General features: G+C 43.1%; 1 protein-coding gene across 2 annotated transcripts; it reads left to right on the top strand.

Annotated features, from left to right (window-relative positions):
• The first annotated feature begins 16 nt into the window (after positions 1-16).
• On the top strand, positions 17-18,453 carry LOC148363242 (bromodomain-containing protein 1-like). 2 transcript variants are annotated; one of them, XM_088340861.1, is made up of 12 exons: positions 17-1,918; positions 5,284-6,643; positions 7,795-7,954; positions 8,031-8,159; positions 8,815-8,943; positions 9,035-9,347; positions 10,394-11,068; positions 12,618-12,756; positions 12,839-12,978; positions 13,688-13,786; positions 13,992-14,157; positions 16,265-18,453. In XM_088340861.1, exons 2-12 carry the CDS (start codon positions 5,295-5,297, stop codon positions 16,443-16,445), a joined length of 3,480 nt encoding a protein of 1,159 aa, XP_088196987.1. In that variant the 5' UTR covers positions 17-1,918; positions 5,284-5,294; the 3' UTR covers positions 16,446-18,453. The 2 variants fall into 2 exon arrangements, with proteins under 2 accessions (XP_088196987.1, XP_088196986.1); XM_088340860.1 differs by lacking the exon at positions 13,688-13,786 and having other exon boundaries at positions 13,988-14,157; positions 16,265-16,423.
• Positions 18,454-19,186: the final 733 nt, after the last annotated feature.

Below are 19,186 nucleotides of genomic sequence, written 5' to 3'. Positions count from 1 at the left end.
TGATTTTCTAGGAAAGGGTATTTCAAACTGGCATGATGTTTGACATGTTGACAAACCCTTTTAAACTGTATTTCTAATAATTACAATATGGTAATAATATAATGAACAATATACGTTTTTTTTTTTATAATCCCACTTCAAACTAAAAGCCCACAAAAACAAAAAGTATAGCCCTCAGCTTCAAAAAGCTTGGTGACGCCTGTGCTAAAATACTGTTTTCATTTGGTAATTATTGTATTTTTTCGAACTATAAGGCGCACTTAAAAAACAGAAAATGCCAGAAATTTGAAAGCATGCTTTAATATCTGATGAGCCTTATTGTCCAGGAAATATGGTAAAGTTTTAACAAGAATACAAAAGAAAAAATATTAACATTTATCTAGTTTATGTATTTTCCAGATTTGAAGGCACGCGTAGAAAACTGAAAGTTTGCCAGAAATTGAAAAGTGTGCCTTGGTAATCCAGCACACCTCATAATTTGGAAAATACTGTGAATTCTAAGTGTTTAGTTAAAGTATATCTTCCAACCTAAGTGTCCCCGTTACCGTCAAGCCACTTCCCTTTTTTTGGGGTGGGGGGAAATGGTTTATTCAACAAAAGCTGCAGTTAAGACATCTTCTTGCTGCTGTTAAACTTTTTGCTTTTATTTGATTTTGGCTTACTATGTTATTACTTTACCAAAGGGGGTCAGGAACCTTTTTGACATAAAGAGCCAAAAAAGCAACTAATGTTTTCAAAAGAAATTGAGAGAGCCACATCATATATTTTCAGACAAAATTGAAAAAACTGCCAAACACACTCTCTAGACAAAAGCTAATTCTTCAGCACATTTTATTTCACTGTGTGCCATTTGATGATTTAATGAAATGACAATAATGCCAAATCCTGTGTCCCAAATCAATGTAAATATACCATTTACAATTTGTCTTCCACCTTCAGTTAAGAGTGTTGAGGCAATTTTTTTTCAATTAAAAATATTCACTTTCGGTGTAGATTGCACTGAGCGAGCGAGAGAGAGAGAGAAGGAAGTGTCTTACGCTGCACCTGTACTGCTCACCCAATCAATGTCGTTTGCCAGCGTTTTTATTTATCAGTTTAAATGGTTTCTTATCAAACTTCTGCATTAAGTTGCTTCGGCTTTATATGGACCAAAATCGGGATGAAATCACTTGACTTTGGAACGCTACAGAGGGATGTGCAATAGTTGCATTTTATTTCGGAGCCATATGTACTCATGAAAAGAGCCATAGATGGCTCCCGAGCCATCGGTTCCCTACCCCTGCTTCACCAGATCATAGTATCTGGAATTAGGGTTGAAATTGGTTCAGTCCTCATGCCAGTTAGAAATCCAATTTCCTTGGAAATCACAATGGCTGATGAGATATTCTCAGAACAAGCCTACTGGCTCCTCTGGTGTTCTTATGGGGACAGTGGGCACTGCCTTGATGACCCCTGCATATTGACATATCATAAACAGGCAACCAAATTACGTTCGATTAATAAACACTTTTGTTTTTTCTTCAATTCAACGTGATGACACAAATACATAAAGATGTGGAAATTATGGCTTTGTATAAATTAAATCCCCCCCAAAAAATCTGAGTGACTTCCGGGTTTGTGTCGCTACGTACGCACGACGTCATGACGCCAAGAACTCCGCCGCATTGTTGTTGGGGGAAGAGAACCGAAGCAGCACAACTCGTCAGACCGAAGACCGACATTCGAGTCTCTCACTACCGGAACAGAAACTTTGGGTCGCCCTGGATACTTGGCACCTACCATTTGGGCTCGTTCGGTTCGGACCCAAACTCCGTCTCGATGCGGATTTAACCCAACTGCCGCTCGGGCTTCGAAGGCCTCGCCGTCGCCATTGCCAGTCGTCTTCCTCTCTTACAGCGGAATTCTTGACAAAACCACGGTTAGTCAGACCTAAAACTTTCCGGTACCGCTCTTGAAAATTCACCTGAAACGTTGAACTCAGTTTGTCGTGAAAAGCAAATAATAAGGGCTGTTAGAACACGACAACTTTTTTTTAAAGACCCTGTGGGTGTTCTTGTTGTATTGGTCGCCATATTTGCTAATGTTAGCATGCTAGCCCTGGATCTTGACTCGTTACGAAAGACTATGTCAATAAAAGTCTCCGAATAAACATAGTTACGCGTTTGATTTGAACTTATTCCATTCCAACGAATGTTTTAGTCGCCGTTGTCCAGTCGCAAAAGTAACCCTGGTGGGTTTCTCGGTAGCTAAGCGGACGTTAGCTGCAGCGGCTAACTGTTGCTAACAGTTGCCTATGCACATTCAATCGGGGGGGTTGGGTAGACTTCGCTGCTCCCTTGCTGAGTACTAGAGCTCTTTCATTCATTGCTTTCTGCCCAGGACGTCAGCACAAACACAAAAGTCTTTATGCATCACTTTAAACAAAATCGTCACCGTAAAGGTCCTTTTCCTCGCATGGTTAGTTTGATACACATCTTTGTGTTTATAGAACTCAATGAGTTGCATTTTTATTTGAGAAGGGTTGTTCAAACCTCACATTGTGTTTGCTGTTAAACGTCATATTGAAATATAATATTGTGAATGTGCTTGATTGCTGTTGAGATTGTCAAGATTTTCTGTTATTAGTGTCAATAAATGTGTTCAAACCAAAAAAAAATGTGAGTCTATACAAATACGTCCTAATTAAAAACATGTACCCCAACATGTTACTGTGATACACTCCTATCTGATGAAGAGATGCTGTACACTAGACTCCCACATGCGTCATCTGTATTTGTATATCCCTTAATCACAAAGAGTCTCAAATGGGCTGCACAGATCAAAGACTATTGCAAACTATTATAACAATTATGACACCATCCCCTGATATTGTCAACATAAAATATAAGTTATTCATATTCTATAGTATAGAAGTGTGTTTTAAACTTAGATGTAAACATTTCCACTGAGGTTGCAGATCGAATCTCAGGGGGAGAGCATTCCACAGCACCGGTGCCCGGATGGAGAACGCTCTCCATCCTGCAGATCTCTTCTTGGCTCTTGGGATCACTAGTAGACCAGCGTTTTCAGAGCGAAGGCTCCTGACCGGAGCATAGGCGGAAATTAAATCTGTAAGATATGAGGGAGCAAGTCCATGCATGATTTTGTATGATACTAACAGTACCCTAAATCACATCTTAAGCTAACAGGGAGCCAATGCAGGTTAGCTAAAATCAGGGTCATGTGATCAAACTTTCTTGTTTTAGTCAAAAGCCACGCTGCAGCATTTTGTACTAGGTGAATGCTCTTGATTTTGGACTTCGGGGACCGGAGAATAGTGCATTACAGTAATCGAGACGGGAGGTAACAAACGCATTAATTATAGGGTGGGAATGCAAAGATAACTGCTTTGTAGAGGAGGATAGAAACTTATGAGTAGCTCCAAACCCATGGTACCTAAGCTAAAAATATTAAAATCACCCAAATTGTATGTGTGCTATACGTCCATATCAAGCATGGCAAATTCAATTGGCAACTGCTGACAAATTTGTTAAAAATTCAGAACCATGGAAATTGTCTTGGGCAAACATTATTTAAAACTGAAGATACGGTTTGTGTTATAGCAGTCTGACCCCACACAACAATGCACAACTGACTTGAGATAACAAACGCACCATGTGACTGACCCAGTGAACTTGTAATCACCTTACCATTGCCCCCTGGTCTTTCAACTTGTTTTTTTCTATGCTGAGGCTGAACATTCACTTGGCAGAAAGAGTGTGTGAACACTTGAGCGTTTGTTGAAAAAGTGAACACAGTTTTCCTTTTGTGTATAAACCCACATAGTTAGAACAATCTCAACATACACTTAGTTGTGCTAAATGTCATTTTCTTTTATTAACCTGTAATTAAAATCTAAACGAAAATAATTTGGCCCATTTCAACACCTGCGTTTTTGAAGTTTATGTGTTGTGACATGTCTTAAAAAAATATTTTCGTATGCTTCCCTTTTTGTCAGAAAAACTTGCAAGAGGGGATAGCCTATTGGCTTTTTGGGTGTTGTAATTTTCAGAGGAAACAAGTTTGAGTGTACAAGAACACGATCGGATCAGGATGGGAGAACCTCAAGACAATATAAACCAGCCTAGTAGGAGGATCGGGTTACGGGTTCAGTCAGGATTTCCTGCTCCTCCACAGTAAAAGAGTGTTAGGAATTTATGGTCATTGTCCTCCAGGTGTCACAAGCAGACTTGAAGGTTAACAACTGTCTTTACTGGGACACCCTTGACTTCTTTTTTTCCAAGTCCATAGCCTTTTTGGACTTCTAACTGGGCGGAAATCATGGCAACATCAGATATTTTAAGCATTTTTTGTATTAGTAGGACTCTTCACTTTAGAAATAGTCTTGTGTGAAGAAGTATATTCAAAGTAGTGGTTTAGTGGTCTTTTGAAGGCTGCACAGTGATACTTCCGTCAATAAATTTTAATGTACAGTATTCCCTCAGTGTTGTTAAGCCAATTTCTGCAATATAGAAACAAGGTATCTGTTTACATGTAGATGTAGTTTCCCTCATCCGAGATATTTTGGTTCCCTAAAGTACTGTGCGACTCGTAGTACAGAAAAGAATGATCCATGCAAACCCTGGCTTCCTTGCTTAGAAAGCCTCATGCGTCTTGGACATTTTTGTTTTATTTTCTGACCCAAGGTAAAAAAGCAAAATGTCCAGATATAGTCGATGCAACAGTTATATCTGTCAATTTGTAGTGTAAATCCGGAAAGCCATGCACAGGCTCAACTTAAAAACAGATGTGATGCAGCAATGGAGCCCACATTTGGAATGAGAGCAAACAAGCACCCTACTTGGTTGCTTTTGGCGAGTGACCTGAAAGAAATCATCCTTTCATTATTTTCAAAAGTTAAATATGGAAACATCTTTTTGTCACTCTCACTCTGCCCATGTAATAGTAATATATACAAATGACCTGTAATCAGGGTATTTTTTTACAATAAGCACCCAGGAAACCGAAGGCAGTTCTCTGATTTGTTTGAGTGAACTGCTGCTCTCTAAAATGAGGCCGAAACTCTGCGATGCACGCTAAAGCTGCAAAAGTAATAGAAAACTGCCATCGTGCACCGAGGACGCAGAAGTTGAACTGTGATATAGTGAGGGAACACTATCCGCACTTAAAAGTGTGTGTAAGCGTTTTACTGATTACCTGTGTATAAAAAAAAAAAGATGAATTAGGCGTGTGGTTTTTCAGCCCTGAATCTGCTCACTGGTTTGCCACTCTTTTCTCTCACAGTAACCGACGGCATGAAGAAAAAATCCCGGTATCAGCGACCGGCGGCGCTGAAGAGGGACTCTTCGCCCATCAAGCCGTCGCCCAACCGCGAGACGCTGACGTACGCGCAAGCCCAACGCATGGTAGAGCTGGAGGTGGACGGCCGCGTCCACCGCCTAAGCATTTATGACAAGCTGGAGGTTATTGGCGATGACGATCCAACGGCGCAGGAGATCCTGGAGTGCAACAGCAACAAGGAGAACAGCGAGAAGCCCCAGCAGGTTCTGGTGCGCTCTGTGCGCCTGAAAAACAGCCAGCGCAAGAAAAACGCCGGCTTGCCACCCCCGCAGGTTGAACCCCAGCCCACACCAACGCTGTTGGAGCCCAAAGTCTTGACGGTGGAGTACAACTTGCCAGTGGTGCCCAAAAGGCCGGCGGCGTATTACACGTACGCTGAGCGCACGGCGGAGGAGCTGGACGATGAGGTAGAATACGACATGGACGAAGAGGACTTTGCTTGGCTGGAGCTGCTCAACGAGAAGCGCAGGAGCGAAGGCGCCAGCATGGTGTCTAGCAATCTCTTTGAGTTCCTCATGGACCGCTTGGAGAAGGAGTCGTTCGCCGACATGCAGGGCCAGGGCGAGCCGCCGGTAGATGAGGACGCCGTGTGCTGCGTCTGCATGGATGGCGACGGCGCCGACAGCAACGTCATCCTCTTCTGCGATGAGTGCAACATCGCCGTGCACCAGGAATGCTACGGCGTGCCGTACGTCCCCGAGGGACGCTGGCTGTGCAGGCACTGCCTGCAGCGGCCGGGCCGACCCGCCGACTGTGTCTTCTGCCCCAATCGGGGCGGTGCTCTCAAGAAGACAGACGACGGCCGTTGGGGTCACGTGGCTTGCGGCCTATGGGTGCCCGAGGTCGGCTTCTCGGACACTGTCTTTGTCGAGCCCATCGTCGGGATGCGCAACATCCCGCCGGCTCGCTGGAAGTTGACCTGCTACCTGTGCAAGGAGAAAGGGACCGGTGCCTGCATCCAGTGCGACCGGGTCAACTGTTACTCTGCCTTCCACGTCAGCTGCGCGCAAAAGGCCGGCCTCTTCATGAAGATGGAGCCCGTTAAGGAGGAGGCGGCGGCACCCGGTGCCTTCTCCGTCAAGAAGACGGCTTACTGCTGCAGCCACTCGCCACACGGCTGCGAGCGACGCCCACTTAAGGTCTACGAAGAGCCACATCGCAAGAACGGTGCCTGCCACAAACGCGGTAGGGCACGCGCAAAGCCGTGGTACAAAAAGCGAAGCAAGAGGCCTGAGCCCCCACCCGAGCCTCCTGCAGAACCCGAGGTCCCCTGCACCTCTGGTCCCAGCATCACTGCCTCCAGGTAGGCCAGAGTGCTACAACGGAGATTTCAAGCCATTTGATTTGAGACGATTCCTGCTCTGCTCTAAGCCAGGACTGTTTTGTCTCCATAGACTTGAGATTCTTGCACAAACGTACTCAGTATTTACAATTTGAAATAGGCAATAATTACTCTCAACAGGATTATGTCTCCAATATCTAAATCCAAATTATTTAGATTCCATATGTAGAGCTGCAACAGAGGATCGGTAAATAAAACAGATTATTAAATCTGTTTTAAGATCCATTTTATCCATTGATTCGTTGTGTCGCATGATTTATGCGGCAAGTAAGAGGGTGCATGGACTTTCCGCTTGATCCGGCGATGAACTTGTAGCACTTTGGTTCGGAAGAAAGCGCCTCAAGACTGTTTTTTAAATGCACGAGGTTAACATGATCCTAATCGTAATTAAATCTATAGCAATTTTCATATACTGAATTGCAACTCAAAAGTGCTTTATAAAAACATTCAATGTACAATGGAATGACATCAAAAGAAGTACGCTCATTCTCCGATGTTGCCTCTTTATAAAAGAGTACCTCACATATTTTCAGTTGTATTTTTGTTCGTTGTTGGGCTGTTCGACAAACACTTGGAATGTTGTTATCAGTTTATATTAAAAAACACTCTGTTTGCTACAACATTGCTGAGTTAAAAAATATTCAACAGAAAACCAGAAACCAAGTCAGTGGATAACTAGTGCACTCAGATTTGTTGTTTAGAAGCTTTCAAACTGCTAACTTTGATAGCACTAGCAGTAAAATGCCACTGTGATGTGAAAAAAAACGAGAAGCGGGAATTCTACGCACATTAAATATTGATAGCAAATAAATAAATCAGACCATACTTTTAGTTGGTATTCCAGAAATGATGATGTCAATAACTGCTTTTGCCGAGCCTTTTATTTTATTGTTTTTAATTGACTTTTGCAAACTGGCCGTCAGGGTTCAGAATAGTCCACATCATGGCCATGCAAGTAACCTTGACTTGCCTATTTTCTTAGAAAAACAATAATTAAGAAATATTGAATTGTTGAAATGAGCTGATAGCTGATTTCAAAATGCACGCCCTTGTCTGTGATCTTTGCATGGACTCAGAAAAATTCTCTCAACCTCTTTCTCTCTTGTGGTCAGTCTGGAAGGCATCCTGAACCAGGTGGCCATCCAGAGGAAGAGGCCGTTTGTAGAGCGTGTTCTCGGCTACTGGGTCCTCAAAAGGCAGTCCAGGAACAACGTGCCGCTCATCCGCCGCCTGCAGACAAATCCAGCCCAGTCGCTCAAGTCCACTTCCGCCGTGAGTGTCCCGCAACATCGGAGCTTTTCCCGTCGACTTTGATTTTGAACGTCCTCTTACCCCCCTCGCCCCCAAGGATCGCGCCGAAAGCAACCGGGCGCTGAAGGAACAACTCAAGGAGTGGCACAGGCTGCGGCACGACCTAGAGCGAGCCCGACTCTTGTTGGAGCTTATCAGGAAGAGGGAGAAGCTCAAGAAGGAAGAGGTAGTCCAACTCAATCTTCACATTATGACTGAAATAGTTGAATAGTTAATTAATATAAATTGTCTTTGATTGGGTTTTATTGCTGTTTCGTTAAACAGTTTGAAGGTTTTTTGTCTCCAGCCAATCATGTTAGCTGCCCGCAGGCTGGCTTGCCGCTACCAGGCATTGTTAGCTGCTCCTGATTTGTGTTTCAGTGTCACTCGCCATTTACAACTGGTCATGCAAGCGAACACTGCTGAGTCCCGTTATTAAGCATTTCCCCTTTTTATCGCTGTTTGCTTCTCTAGCCACTTATGTCCGTGAGTCCAGTGATCAGTGACCTGATCAGCAAGTAGCTTCTCTTGCTAGTAACTAAAATCATTTGCCCCGGCCAGCCCTGACCAACTCCTGCTTTTGGCTTTTTTCAGCCAGTGCGGGGAATCAAGGTCGGTCTGTCTTTTGTTGTTGGAATTAACAAAAGCTTTCATGTCTTGTCGCTGAATGAAATTCAGAGAATCAGGATGTAGGCTTCACACATTTTATGAGTGGTATCCTCCGGGTTTCAATTGTTTGTCTTCTCTGATTGCACACACTTCAGCTCAATTCTAAGAAACAACGACCTTTTGCAGGGATTTTTTTTCACACTTAAATGCATATTTTTGCGTCTGTTTACCAGATGAAACTGCAGCAGTCGGTGCTGGAGGTCCAGCTGACACCTTTTAACATCTTGCTGAGGGCGGTGCTCAGTCAAATGCAGCAAAGGGACCAATACAATGTCTTTGCTCAGCCCGTCAACACTGATGAGGTCTGTAAATGTGAACTGCTACACTTCAATCTAGAACATTTTTGAGAAGATTCTCTTCCCTCACTTGAAACATGATCTTCCTTCCCAACAGGTCCCAGACTACTTGGACCACATCAAGGAGCCCATGGACTTCTCCACCATGAGGTCCCGCATCGACGACCACGCGTACCGCAGCCTGGAGGACTTTGAGGCCGACTTCGACCTTATGATCTCCAACTGCATGAAGTACAATGCTAAGGAGTCCTTTTTCTACAAGGTGGCTCAGAGGATGCAAGACCACGGCGGTAGCATCCTGCGCAATGCCCGGAAGGAGGCCGAGCGGATCGGTTTTGACTTCCCGGGCGGTCTGATGTTGCCCGAGGCCCCTGAAGTGGAGGCACCCCCTCCCTTCACCTGGGACAAAGGTGAGTCCTTGCTCGGGGTTTAGCTGGGTGAATCAAAAGGTGAAGAAGATTGACTTTGCTGTTTTCCATCCGTCCCCACCCTTTTGCCCAAAATCCATTTCATTGGTCGCATGGACGTATAAATGACCCCAAGGATACCACATCTGTTAAGTGTGGGGGATCGCAAAGTGAAATGGCTGAATAGCAGGGGATACAAACCCATGCCTAATGGTTAAAACCCATGAAAATAACTTAAGAGCTATAGGTAAGATGTTGGACTTAAAATGTCAATCATTAAGACGGGCCAATGCACTGCTTGCACTGCACACTTTATTTGGGGGGCTCGGTCCCAAGTTAACCCTAACCTGCGTAGTTCAGCTGAAACGCACAGTTAAGCGCTGAACAGCGCACGGCCGAAGTAAAGTTTCATGTTCAGTTTGGCGGCAACTCAAAGCTTCGGGGTTTTTTCGAGCTTGGTTATCAAATCAAGTTAGTCTGCCGGTTTGGGGCGGGTTCATTTCATGTACCCGCAACTCGTGTCGGGTCGGCCTGGATTTTTTTAGGCCCGATCTTACTTCTATAATGAGCTTACAGTATGGGGATATTAGTTTGTCGTTAGGCATGTAAATGAATTATTCGGATTGCTCGCTGTAGCGCGGTTGACTTTTCAGCTTCGCTACTTTACGGATTTGCATTGTGTTCTGCATTCTGATTGGTTTAACAGTGTCCCCGCTTATTATTATTAGATTTTTATTATTAGCTTATTATTATTATTATCCAACAGTACAGTAGTATTAAAAAAAAGAATTGATAAAAAACATTATCACAGTACTTTTTTTGTTAAGCAAATTTGAGCCCATAAAAGTGTTTGTTTTTTGTGCATAATAAAGTATTCAATTGCATAATAATTGTTTAAAAAATAAACTCACGGGTTCTTTTTGGAATGTACCCCCTCTTAAAAAAAGCGTTGCAGTAGTCCTTTCACAATCAGATAATTGTCTGCTTGTAAACGTCGTTGGTGCCTTTTTGTCTATGAACTTATTGGAACTCGTCTGTGTGGCCTTCAGTGGAGCGCATCCTGAAGCCGGCGTACCGTTGTCTGATGCCACTGGAGGACCAGCTGAAGGAGCTTCTGGAGAAGCTGGACTTGAGCAAGGCCATGAAGAACGGTCCGACTCGCAGCAGGAGGCTCAAGCAGCTCAAGAAGACCATCATGGAAGTCCGCAGTGAGATGAGGCTCAAGAAATCTCTTTCGGCCGCCCCTCAACCGTTTGAGCAGCCCGCACTGCAACTCCCGGAGCGTCCCTGCACTCCAGAGAAAGACTCTGCCCTTCCGCCAAAGCTCGAGGCACCGCCGGCTGTGATACCGTCAGATACGCCTTCATCACCGCCCGATTTAGGACCACCCACACTGAAGCGGGCGGATAGTGAGGCCGGTGATACGACTTGCAACTCTCCTACCTCAGCCGCCCCCGCCAAGTTCAACGGGCACCTCAGAGACCATCAACAGACTAACGTCCTGTTCCACAAATCCAAGAGCGTCAGTCCGCAGAAGCCACCCGGAGAGCAAGAGTGTCCTGCCACCCCCTTGCCATCCCCACTGCTGCCACTAGGTGCCAAAACCTTCCTGTCAGTGGTCATCCCGCGACTGGAGACGCTCCTTCTCCCTAAGAAACGGCCGAGGAGCAGCAGCGAGGACGGCGAGGAAGAAGAGGAGTCCCCCATTAAACGTCTAGACACGGGTAGGTCTTCTTTTTGCTTGTCTGACATTTGGCTTTTTTAGTAAGTGAGAATTTGATAAGCAACTTACCTTATAAGGAATGGAAAACTTATGTTTAATAGCCAGGAAAAACAAAATATCATAAAAGACAGAAATTAATAATTCAGTAAAGCCCCAGGATATGAAATTTATCTTTTCTGAGGTGGGGATCGCAAGGGAAATTGCTATATTGCGGGGGGATAGAAACATGGTCGTCGGCTAATATATTTTAAACACCCCAGTACACCAGATAAAAACGCTAAGATAACATAGTAGTATTCAACAAATACTACTAATGTGTTATATATGTTTTATTTATATATATATATATATATATATATATATATATATACACATTTTTACATTGGTTGGTATGACTTGAGCTGGTTGAGTGGAATTGCAGGTGGATGCAGAAAGGGAGAGGAGATGGCAGAACAAAATTCAAAATTATTTTTAATAATGGGGGCACTTTTTCATGCCCGGGGAAGATTTCATTTAATCGCATCCTTAATTTTAATATGTAGTTTGAGTCGTCGATAGGGTATGCCCGTGCTACTTGGTGAGGGTTGCATTCTTTGTATTTCTGGATCATGGCAAGCTTTGTTTCCATGGTTGTCGTGTATTTGCTTTTCTCTTTAGCGTCAATGTAAGCCTATGGACCCCTAGCATATACAGGTCCTTCTCTAAAAAAAATTTCATATTGTGATTTAGTAAATATAGCAGTTAAATATTAAAGAAATTGCATAGAAAAACAAGATTGCATTTATCATGCCATAATTTACATACAGAGTACGGTAGACGTGCATACTGGTTGTAATGCCAAAGACGAGTCCTTTATGTAGACATTATTGAACTGAAAAGCTGTTGTAATAATTTTAACAAAAATGGACGGCAGTTTGTAGTTGCCTAAGAGGCAAGTGCATCCGTTATTTTCTCATCTGAATACTTAGTAAGCGTTCCACCTCTTTCACCGAACTGATATAAAGAAAATGGGATATGAGGGAAATACTGTGTTTAAAACTATGGTTAACTTGTTGTTATTGTTGCTATTATTGTATCAGAACTGTTTATATATTATAAATATTATGTTTATTTTTATTGTTGTTATTATCATTGGTGCCGCAGTGACATTTGGTAACTAGGCGCATTATGACGTTGAGGGATGGGTATTACGAAGATTAGTGTATAATATATGTGATTATTGTAATTATTATAATTATTGATATCTGACCTATGTAATAAGTATATCCCTGAGATTTTGTTATATTAGACATAAAAGGAAAGGAGGATTTGTAAAATGTATTTAATAGGGAAGATAAAGGGGTAGGAAAAATAAGCATCTGCTTCTGACTACCCCTTTTCGAACATGTTATGTGACATTATTTTGTTGTTGACTAATTGTTTTTGTCCTGTTTTTGTTTTAATGTTCGAAATAAAAGTTTTCATTCATTTATTTATTCAAAAAGTTGTGTGTCGATATTAAGTTTCTGACTCCAATGAGCAAGTATTCAAAAGCAAGTTTGTCCGTTCAGGCATCGCCAACGGTTTTGTGGTGGAGGACGTGGCAGACGAGGAAGAGGCCCCCTCGCCACCCCGATTGCTGGAGCCACGACGCCGCTGCGCATCCGAATCCAGCATCTCGTCGAGCGGCAGCGCCCTTTCCGGTGCCAGGTGAGTCTTTTTAGCATTACCCGATTCGTGTTGCACTTCTCCCAGTTATAATTGGAGTGTGTGTGATTTTCCTTCCCTCTAGCGGCATTGTGTTTTTTGAAAGCAGTAAAGGGAGACCGGCGTCGGTGACCGCCACTCGACGCAACACGCTAGACGAGAAAAGCAGTTCCGCGTCCTGCGCAGAGAACGGGGAGTTCAGTCAGCCTGTCAGGGTCCCCGCAGGTAATTGCTTTGATCCTTTGCTCTGTTTACCTGACGCACTTGGTTTGGAAGTCGGACTCCCAGACTTTTGATTAGACTGGAAAACGGCATATAGTATTATAACATAAAAAAACGCGTCAACATGAGACATTGAAAATGTAGTTCTCTGATTCTTAATATTTTTGGATTTGTTACAGTGCATCTATCTTTTTGAGTAAAAATTGTAACCTTAATAGACAGAGTAAATGCGTCCCTTACCAAAAAAGAAAGCAAGCTAAGACTTTAATTGCAATTAAATTGGAGACGGGCCTGATGTCCCCTTGACGCCCGATTTAGACGAACCTCTTTCTATTTGATCTCCTTCGCCAGCCAATCAGGGTTGCGTGGGCCGTTATTCCTGGAGCGATAGGGATTTTTACTTAAAAGTGGTGTGGTGGAATCGTCGTTTTTATGGTACTATTTGTGCACAAATGCGTGTTGTGAATGCGTGCATGCTTGCTTGCCAGGAAAGTTATGTCCCAGGCGGCTTTGGGTGCTTGGTAAACTCTTGAACTTGTTTTTTTATCAAAAGGAAAGGATCCCATGATGTGTTTAGAATCTAAATACATTTTATCTTAATCCAGACCTGCCCTGGTTAGTTACCAAAACCTTTTCATCTATGATGTATTTATGATTTGAAACTGGCGCCCCCTGTGCTTTTTTTCGTAATCGACTTGTGTTGTTCCTGTAGAGGTGTGGAAGCCCTCGGCCGCCTTCCCCTTTGTCGCCGAGCCCTTTAAGCTAGTTTGGGCTAAATGTAGTGGATATCCCTCCTACCCCGCCCTGGTGAGTGACTTGCCAAGCTAGCCAACCGCCCGCCATGTCTCATCCCTCATCAGCCCGCCCCCGAGTGCCATTGTGCTTGTGATAGGTCACCCGCGGCCCTCGTGGAGGGAGGCGGCGCCGCTATAGCTTCAGTCTTTGCATGCTCCAGAAGTGTCCGAACTTTCGGCTTTCCGGACAAATTTTCACCGTTTTATTTTCCCTGCAGATAGTGGACCCGCGGACGACACGGCAGCCGGCACGGCACCTTCGCAACGGGGGAACGGTGGGGGAGATTCCCCGCCCGCCGCGGGATGTGCTCCGAGCCGGCGAGCAGATGCAGTTCAGGTCCGCCGAGAAACTCTTCCTCGTCCACTTCTTCGACAGCAAGCGCAGCTGGTGAGGTGCAAAAACAGCTGACCACAAGTTGTTGGAGTTGCACTAAAATTCACATTTTTTTGCCCAAAATGAAACACTGCAAAATGAAATACATCGGTTTTATATCCGTGTTTTCCGGAACATAAAGCGCACCTAAAACCTCTTAATGATATGCTGCAAAATACGGTGGATAAGATCAGAAATGCTTATAGTATTTATTCATGTGCATTAAAACACGAAATGTTATTGTCTAATATTGTATTTGTGTAATTATTAATTGAAAAACATGACCAACAACATTTTGTGCAGAGGGAACTGAGTCTGGGTCGCAGTGGTGAAAGTGATCAAACTTTACCACTTGGCCGGGCATGTCAAATTCATTTTACCTCAGAGGCCACATGGTAGTAAAAACATTCACACGGTGGTTGGACTATTTGTTTAAAGGAAGAGAAGGGGAGAAAAGGAAAGAAAGAGATGGGGAGAAAACAAAAGAGAGAGAAAAGGATAATTACAGAGAAGGAAAAAAACAGATAGAGGGAGGAAAAGAGAGAAAAAATGTGTGAGAAAGAGAAAAGGGTAAAGAGGACTGAGAGAGAAATCGTTAATAGACGGAGAGGAAAAAGAGGCCAAGAGGTGGAAAAAAAGAAGAGAAAGAATAAAGAAATATAAAAGAGAAGTAAAAAGGGTAAACAACAAAAAAGGAGAGAAGAAAAAGAGCGAGACATGGAGAAAAAAAGATTTGAAGACAAATAGCCAGCTCCAGCTGTTTTGTGAGTGGCTCCTGGCTTTGTCAACATTTAAGTGGACAGATTTGTAACTGCAGGTCACTCGTCTCTTGCGCTTCTCCAAGGTTGCGTTGGCTGGCTTGATCTAGCGTCACATGTTTGACACCCGTGCACTAGACCCATAGTGGCACAAATGACCTGTGAAAAAGCATTCAATTTTATCTCATTATCCATTATCTTTTTTTACTCGCGGTGCAAGAAATGAATGTTAGAAATCTGAGAAAATCAAAATTTTGTCCTGAAAGATATAAAGAAACGCAAAGTCTGATTCATCATCGGATACACCAAAGTGTTGATTTCCTTGTCGTGCTTTTTTACCTTTGTTTTTCCGGATAAAATCTCAGTTTTCTCCATTATTTCTGGCACCTTGAGTAAAAATGTTGTAATGAGGTCAAATTTAATGCCTTTTCATATGTGATCTATACCACTAGTGGTCTAATGGTTAGGTTTCGGCATTCTCCCTGTTGCGACCTGGGTTTGATTCCCGTCGCATACAATATTTTAAGATTTTGGTCAGCGACATTTTTCAACTGATCAGTCATTGCATTCATATATATATCGTTAGCAGTGGTTATATATAAATTAATAAGGTAGCTCTTACTGTTTGTTTTTTTTACTTTGGTGGCCAAATCTAAAATACACTTTTGCACACTTTCGGTAGAATTTTTTTGTGGTTGAAACTTTATTGCTTCCAGTCACGTGACAAGTCATGTCCACCTTTATTTGTATAGCCCATAATCACGCAGTGTCTCAAAGGACTGCACAGGCCACAGTGGCACCATCCCCTGATCTTAAACCAGAATGCATGCAAGGAAGAACTCAAAAACCTCAGTGCGAAGGAAAAAAAACATTTGAGAAGGGGCCACACAAAGATGTTGCATTTGGTAACAATACACAGTATGTAGTCGACATCAATAAACAATACAAAACGGGTGATATGTAAGATTGTTCAAGTAGTCCATGACAGCAACGATGCAGCATCCCGTGTCAGCCGGCTGGTGGATGTAGATCTCAACATGATGAAACACTTTCACTAAGGCTACAGATTTTATCCCAGGGGGCCGAATATTCCACAGCAGCGGGGCCGAGATGGAGAACGCTCTCGAGCCTGTACATTTCTTCTTGGCCCTTGGAGTCACAAGTAGACCAGCATTTTCAGAGCGGAGGTTCCATGCAGGAACATCGGGGAAATCAAATCAGAGAGATAAGGCAGGGGGCAAATCCATGCAAACCTTTGTATGTTAGTAACAGAACCTTAAAGTCAGATTTTAAATTGACCGGTTAGCTAAAATTGCTGCATTTTGTACCTGTCTCACTAACTGCTTCTCTGTCTCCCCCTTCAGGCAATGGCTTCCTAAATCCAAGATGTCCCCGTTTGGCGTGGACCGCATCCTAGACCGCGGCAAGCTGCTGGAGTCTCGCCGTTCTCACCTGCAAAAGTCGGTGCGGCGAGCGTTCGAGCGCGCCATGAAGCATCGTGACCTTGCCGGCACTGCCGGAAGAGCCGCGCCCGGCCCACATTGACGCATACTGTAGCGTGTGGCGGCCATCTTGTTTCCGACCTATGCAACGCCGACACTTGGGAAAGATGGACGGACGAATGTGCCCTCCGGCGTGATCGCCTCACATGCTGCAACTGTCTTATTGTCACCGAGATGGTGCCTGTCTCATTTTGGGTGTATGTGTGTCTCACTACCCTTTTCTCTCCACTTTCTCCCCCTTTCTCCCTGTCTCTCTCAACTTTCTCCTCGCTCTACCCCCCTTTCTCTTTCCCCTCCCTCCGTCCTTTTCTACATCTCTCCGTCTCTCTACCGCTCGATCCCTACACCTCCCTTTACCCTATTCTACCTTACTCTCTACCACTCTTTTTCTTTATTCCCCTCTTGTGACCCCATTTTCTTTCTACATCTATCCCTCGCTCTCTCTAGCTCTTTCTAGCCCCTATGTCTCTCTCTCCCTCTTTCTCTATACCTCTTTACACCTCTTTTTCATCATATCTCCCTCTGCCATTTTCTCTTATCTTTTGCTCTCTACCACCTTCTCTTCCCCTCTCTAGCTACCTTTCTCTCTATCCCCTTTCTCCCCTCTTTCCTTCCGTACCTCTCATTCCCTCTCTCTCTCTCTCTCTCTCGCTCTCGCTCTCCTTCACCTCGCTCTTTAGGGCAGACACATACACACGCCCGTTTGTGTTTTCTTTTCACATGCATGTGCGAGATTGTTTACACATGTCTTGTGCGCATGCGTGTGTGTTTTTCTGTTAGCGCATTGGGGTCTTGACCGGAAAAGGACAAGTAAGGCTTGTAGCGGCCATCTTGTGTTGTCACTCGCTCCTCTGTTGTATTTGTTTCTTTTTCTGGAGCCGTTTCCTGTGTCTATGCCACCCTGTTTTGGCATGCACTTGTACCCATTAATTATAAAATTATATTTAATTTTCTTTTCTTTTTTTTGAAACTTGGAATAATCTGTTTGATTCTTGTTAAAGGTATTGGATGGAATCAAAAACAGGTATTGGATGATTCTAGCAATAAGTACACAGATGTCAAAAGTAACCTTGATATCAGAGTTGTGACAATTGAGAAAATTAATACTTAATGAAAACAATGGAGCAGCACTAAACAAGCACCCCTAAAAAAAAAGAAAGAAAGAAACGTGGCAATGCAAGATGGCTGCTCTCTCCATTTGTTTCAATGGACCAGTCCATTATTTTCTAATACTGCATTAAAGGAAGCTGGATACGTGGGATTATTCTGACTTGATGAATTTTTACAATCTGGATGATTAAACCACGTTTTGTTTGTATTGCTGAAGCAGGACAAAACTCTTCTAAACACTATCACTATCATTTTATTGTTGATAATCAGCTCGAACCCTTCAATGATAGAATAATCCGATATCCCACTTTCTTTGAATGCATCATACAGCCTGACTTAATTTATTCACTTCCTCATACATGACGTCACGGGGCGCGAAAGGCCGCGGTCATCTTTGGTGCTATCGTTCATACTGTATCTGTTAGTTTAAGTTATTGACCATTTTGGCATTACGTTTGTACCTTTTTACTCGTTTGTACATATTTATATTGAAAGGAGCTCCCCACCCTTAATCTCCCACAGCCACCACCACCAAAAGCATCAGCCACCTCTTCCATTTATTTGTCTTCTTTTGACATTTATTTAGATTGCTTTTTATTGGGCCTTATCGCGTCAGCGGAGCAAGCGGAACGTGCCTGCGCTTATTTATTGTAAAGCAGATCATATATAAATGGCAAATGTATATGGATATATATGACTGATATGGGCACATTTCCAACAAGGTGCAAGCTCCCTAAAGCAAGGAAGCTTTTATTTTGACAGGGTAGAGTGCTGGCCGGGTCGACTTCCTTTTTTCTTATACTCTGCGCGCGCGTGTGTGTATAGTTTTGGTACTTTAGATCTGGGAATTCAACAAAAGTCATAGCGAATGGAAGTGTAACGTTTGTTTATTGTTCTTTTATACTAAAACACTGAAAGATTAAAATCTGTGTTAAATTACAGTCTCATGTTTTTTCCCTTGTGATAATGTCTAAAGTTATTCATTAATATTATGATTTTTTTTTGTTTATTCTAATCAGTAAGTAAAAATCTGACGGTTTAGGCATCCTTTTCGCCCCAGAAGTTGTAGTCCAATAAAGCAGATATTGTAGTTCTCCGGTTGGGTAGCGCTAGCGTGAAGAACTAACATGAGCGACCGGAGAAAACATTAAAAAAAAAATGTTCTTATGCTCGTCAAATGTGCCCGAGGTAAATTCATTTTCTGAAGTTTTATTACCATTAAATCTACATTGGCTGTAAATACGTCATCTTAATAGGAAAAGTTAACTTTTCAAGCTGTATTTAGATAACTTTTTTGGGGAGGGGGTTGAACAAATTTATTGACACTAATAACAGAAAACAATCATGACAATCTCAACAGCAATTAAGCACATTCACATTATTATATTTCAACTAACTTAGTCATTAGCGCTATTGCCTGTTAACTGTTGAGTTGTAGTCCGTATGATGTATTTCTACCGTAAGGTTGCGCGAGCTGGTTAAGACATCTCGTTTTTAACCATAAACATTCTTTAAGTAGTCTAAAGTCATCACAGCATACCTGTCAACCTCCACGTCTCCATGCCCGTACAAACTCGTATTTTCCCGCACAAAATACAAAATAATGGTACACAATTTTTTTTCCGGAATGATGCATGATGGGAAATCCCCAGGCGGCAGACGCATGCGCACAGT

Source organism: Urocampus carinirostris, chromosome 7 (genome assembly GCF_059441175.1).
Source record: "Urocampus carinirostris isolate Australia breed hairy pipefish chromosome 7, RoL_Ucar_1.0, whole genome shotgun sequence".
In the NCBI taxonomy this organism is placed as follows: Eukaryota; Metazoa; Chordata; class Actinopteri; order Syngnathiformes; family Syngnathidae; genus Urocampus; species Urocampus carinirostris.
This window is presented reverse-complemented; position numbering and strand designations above follow the sequence as displayed.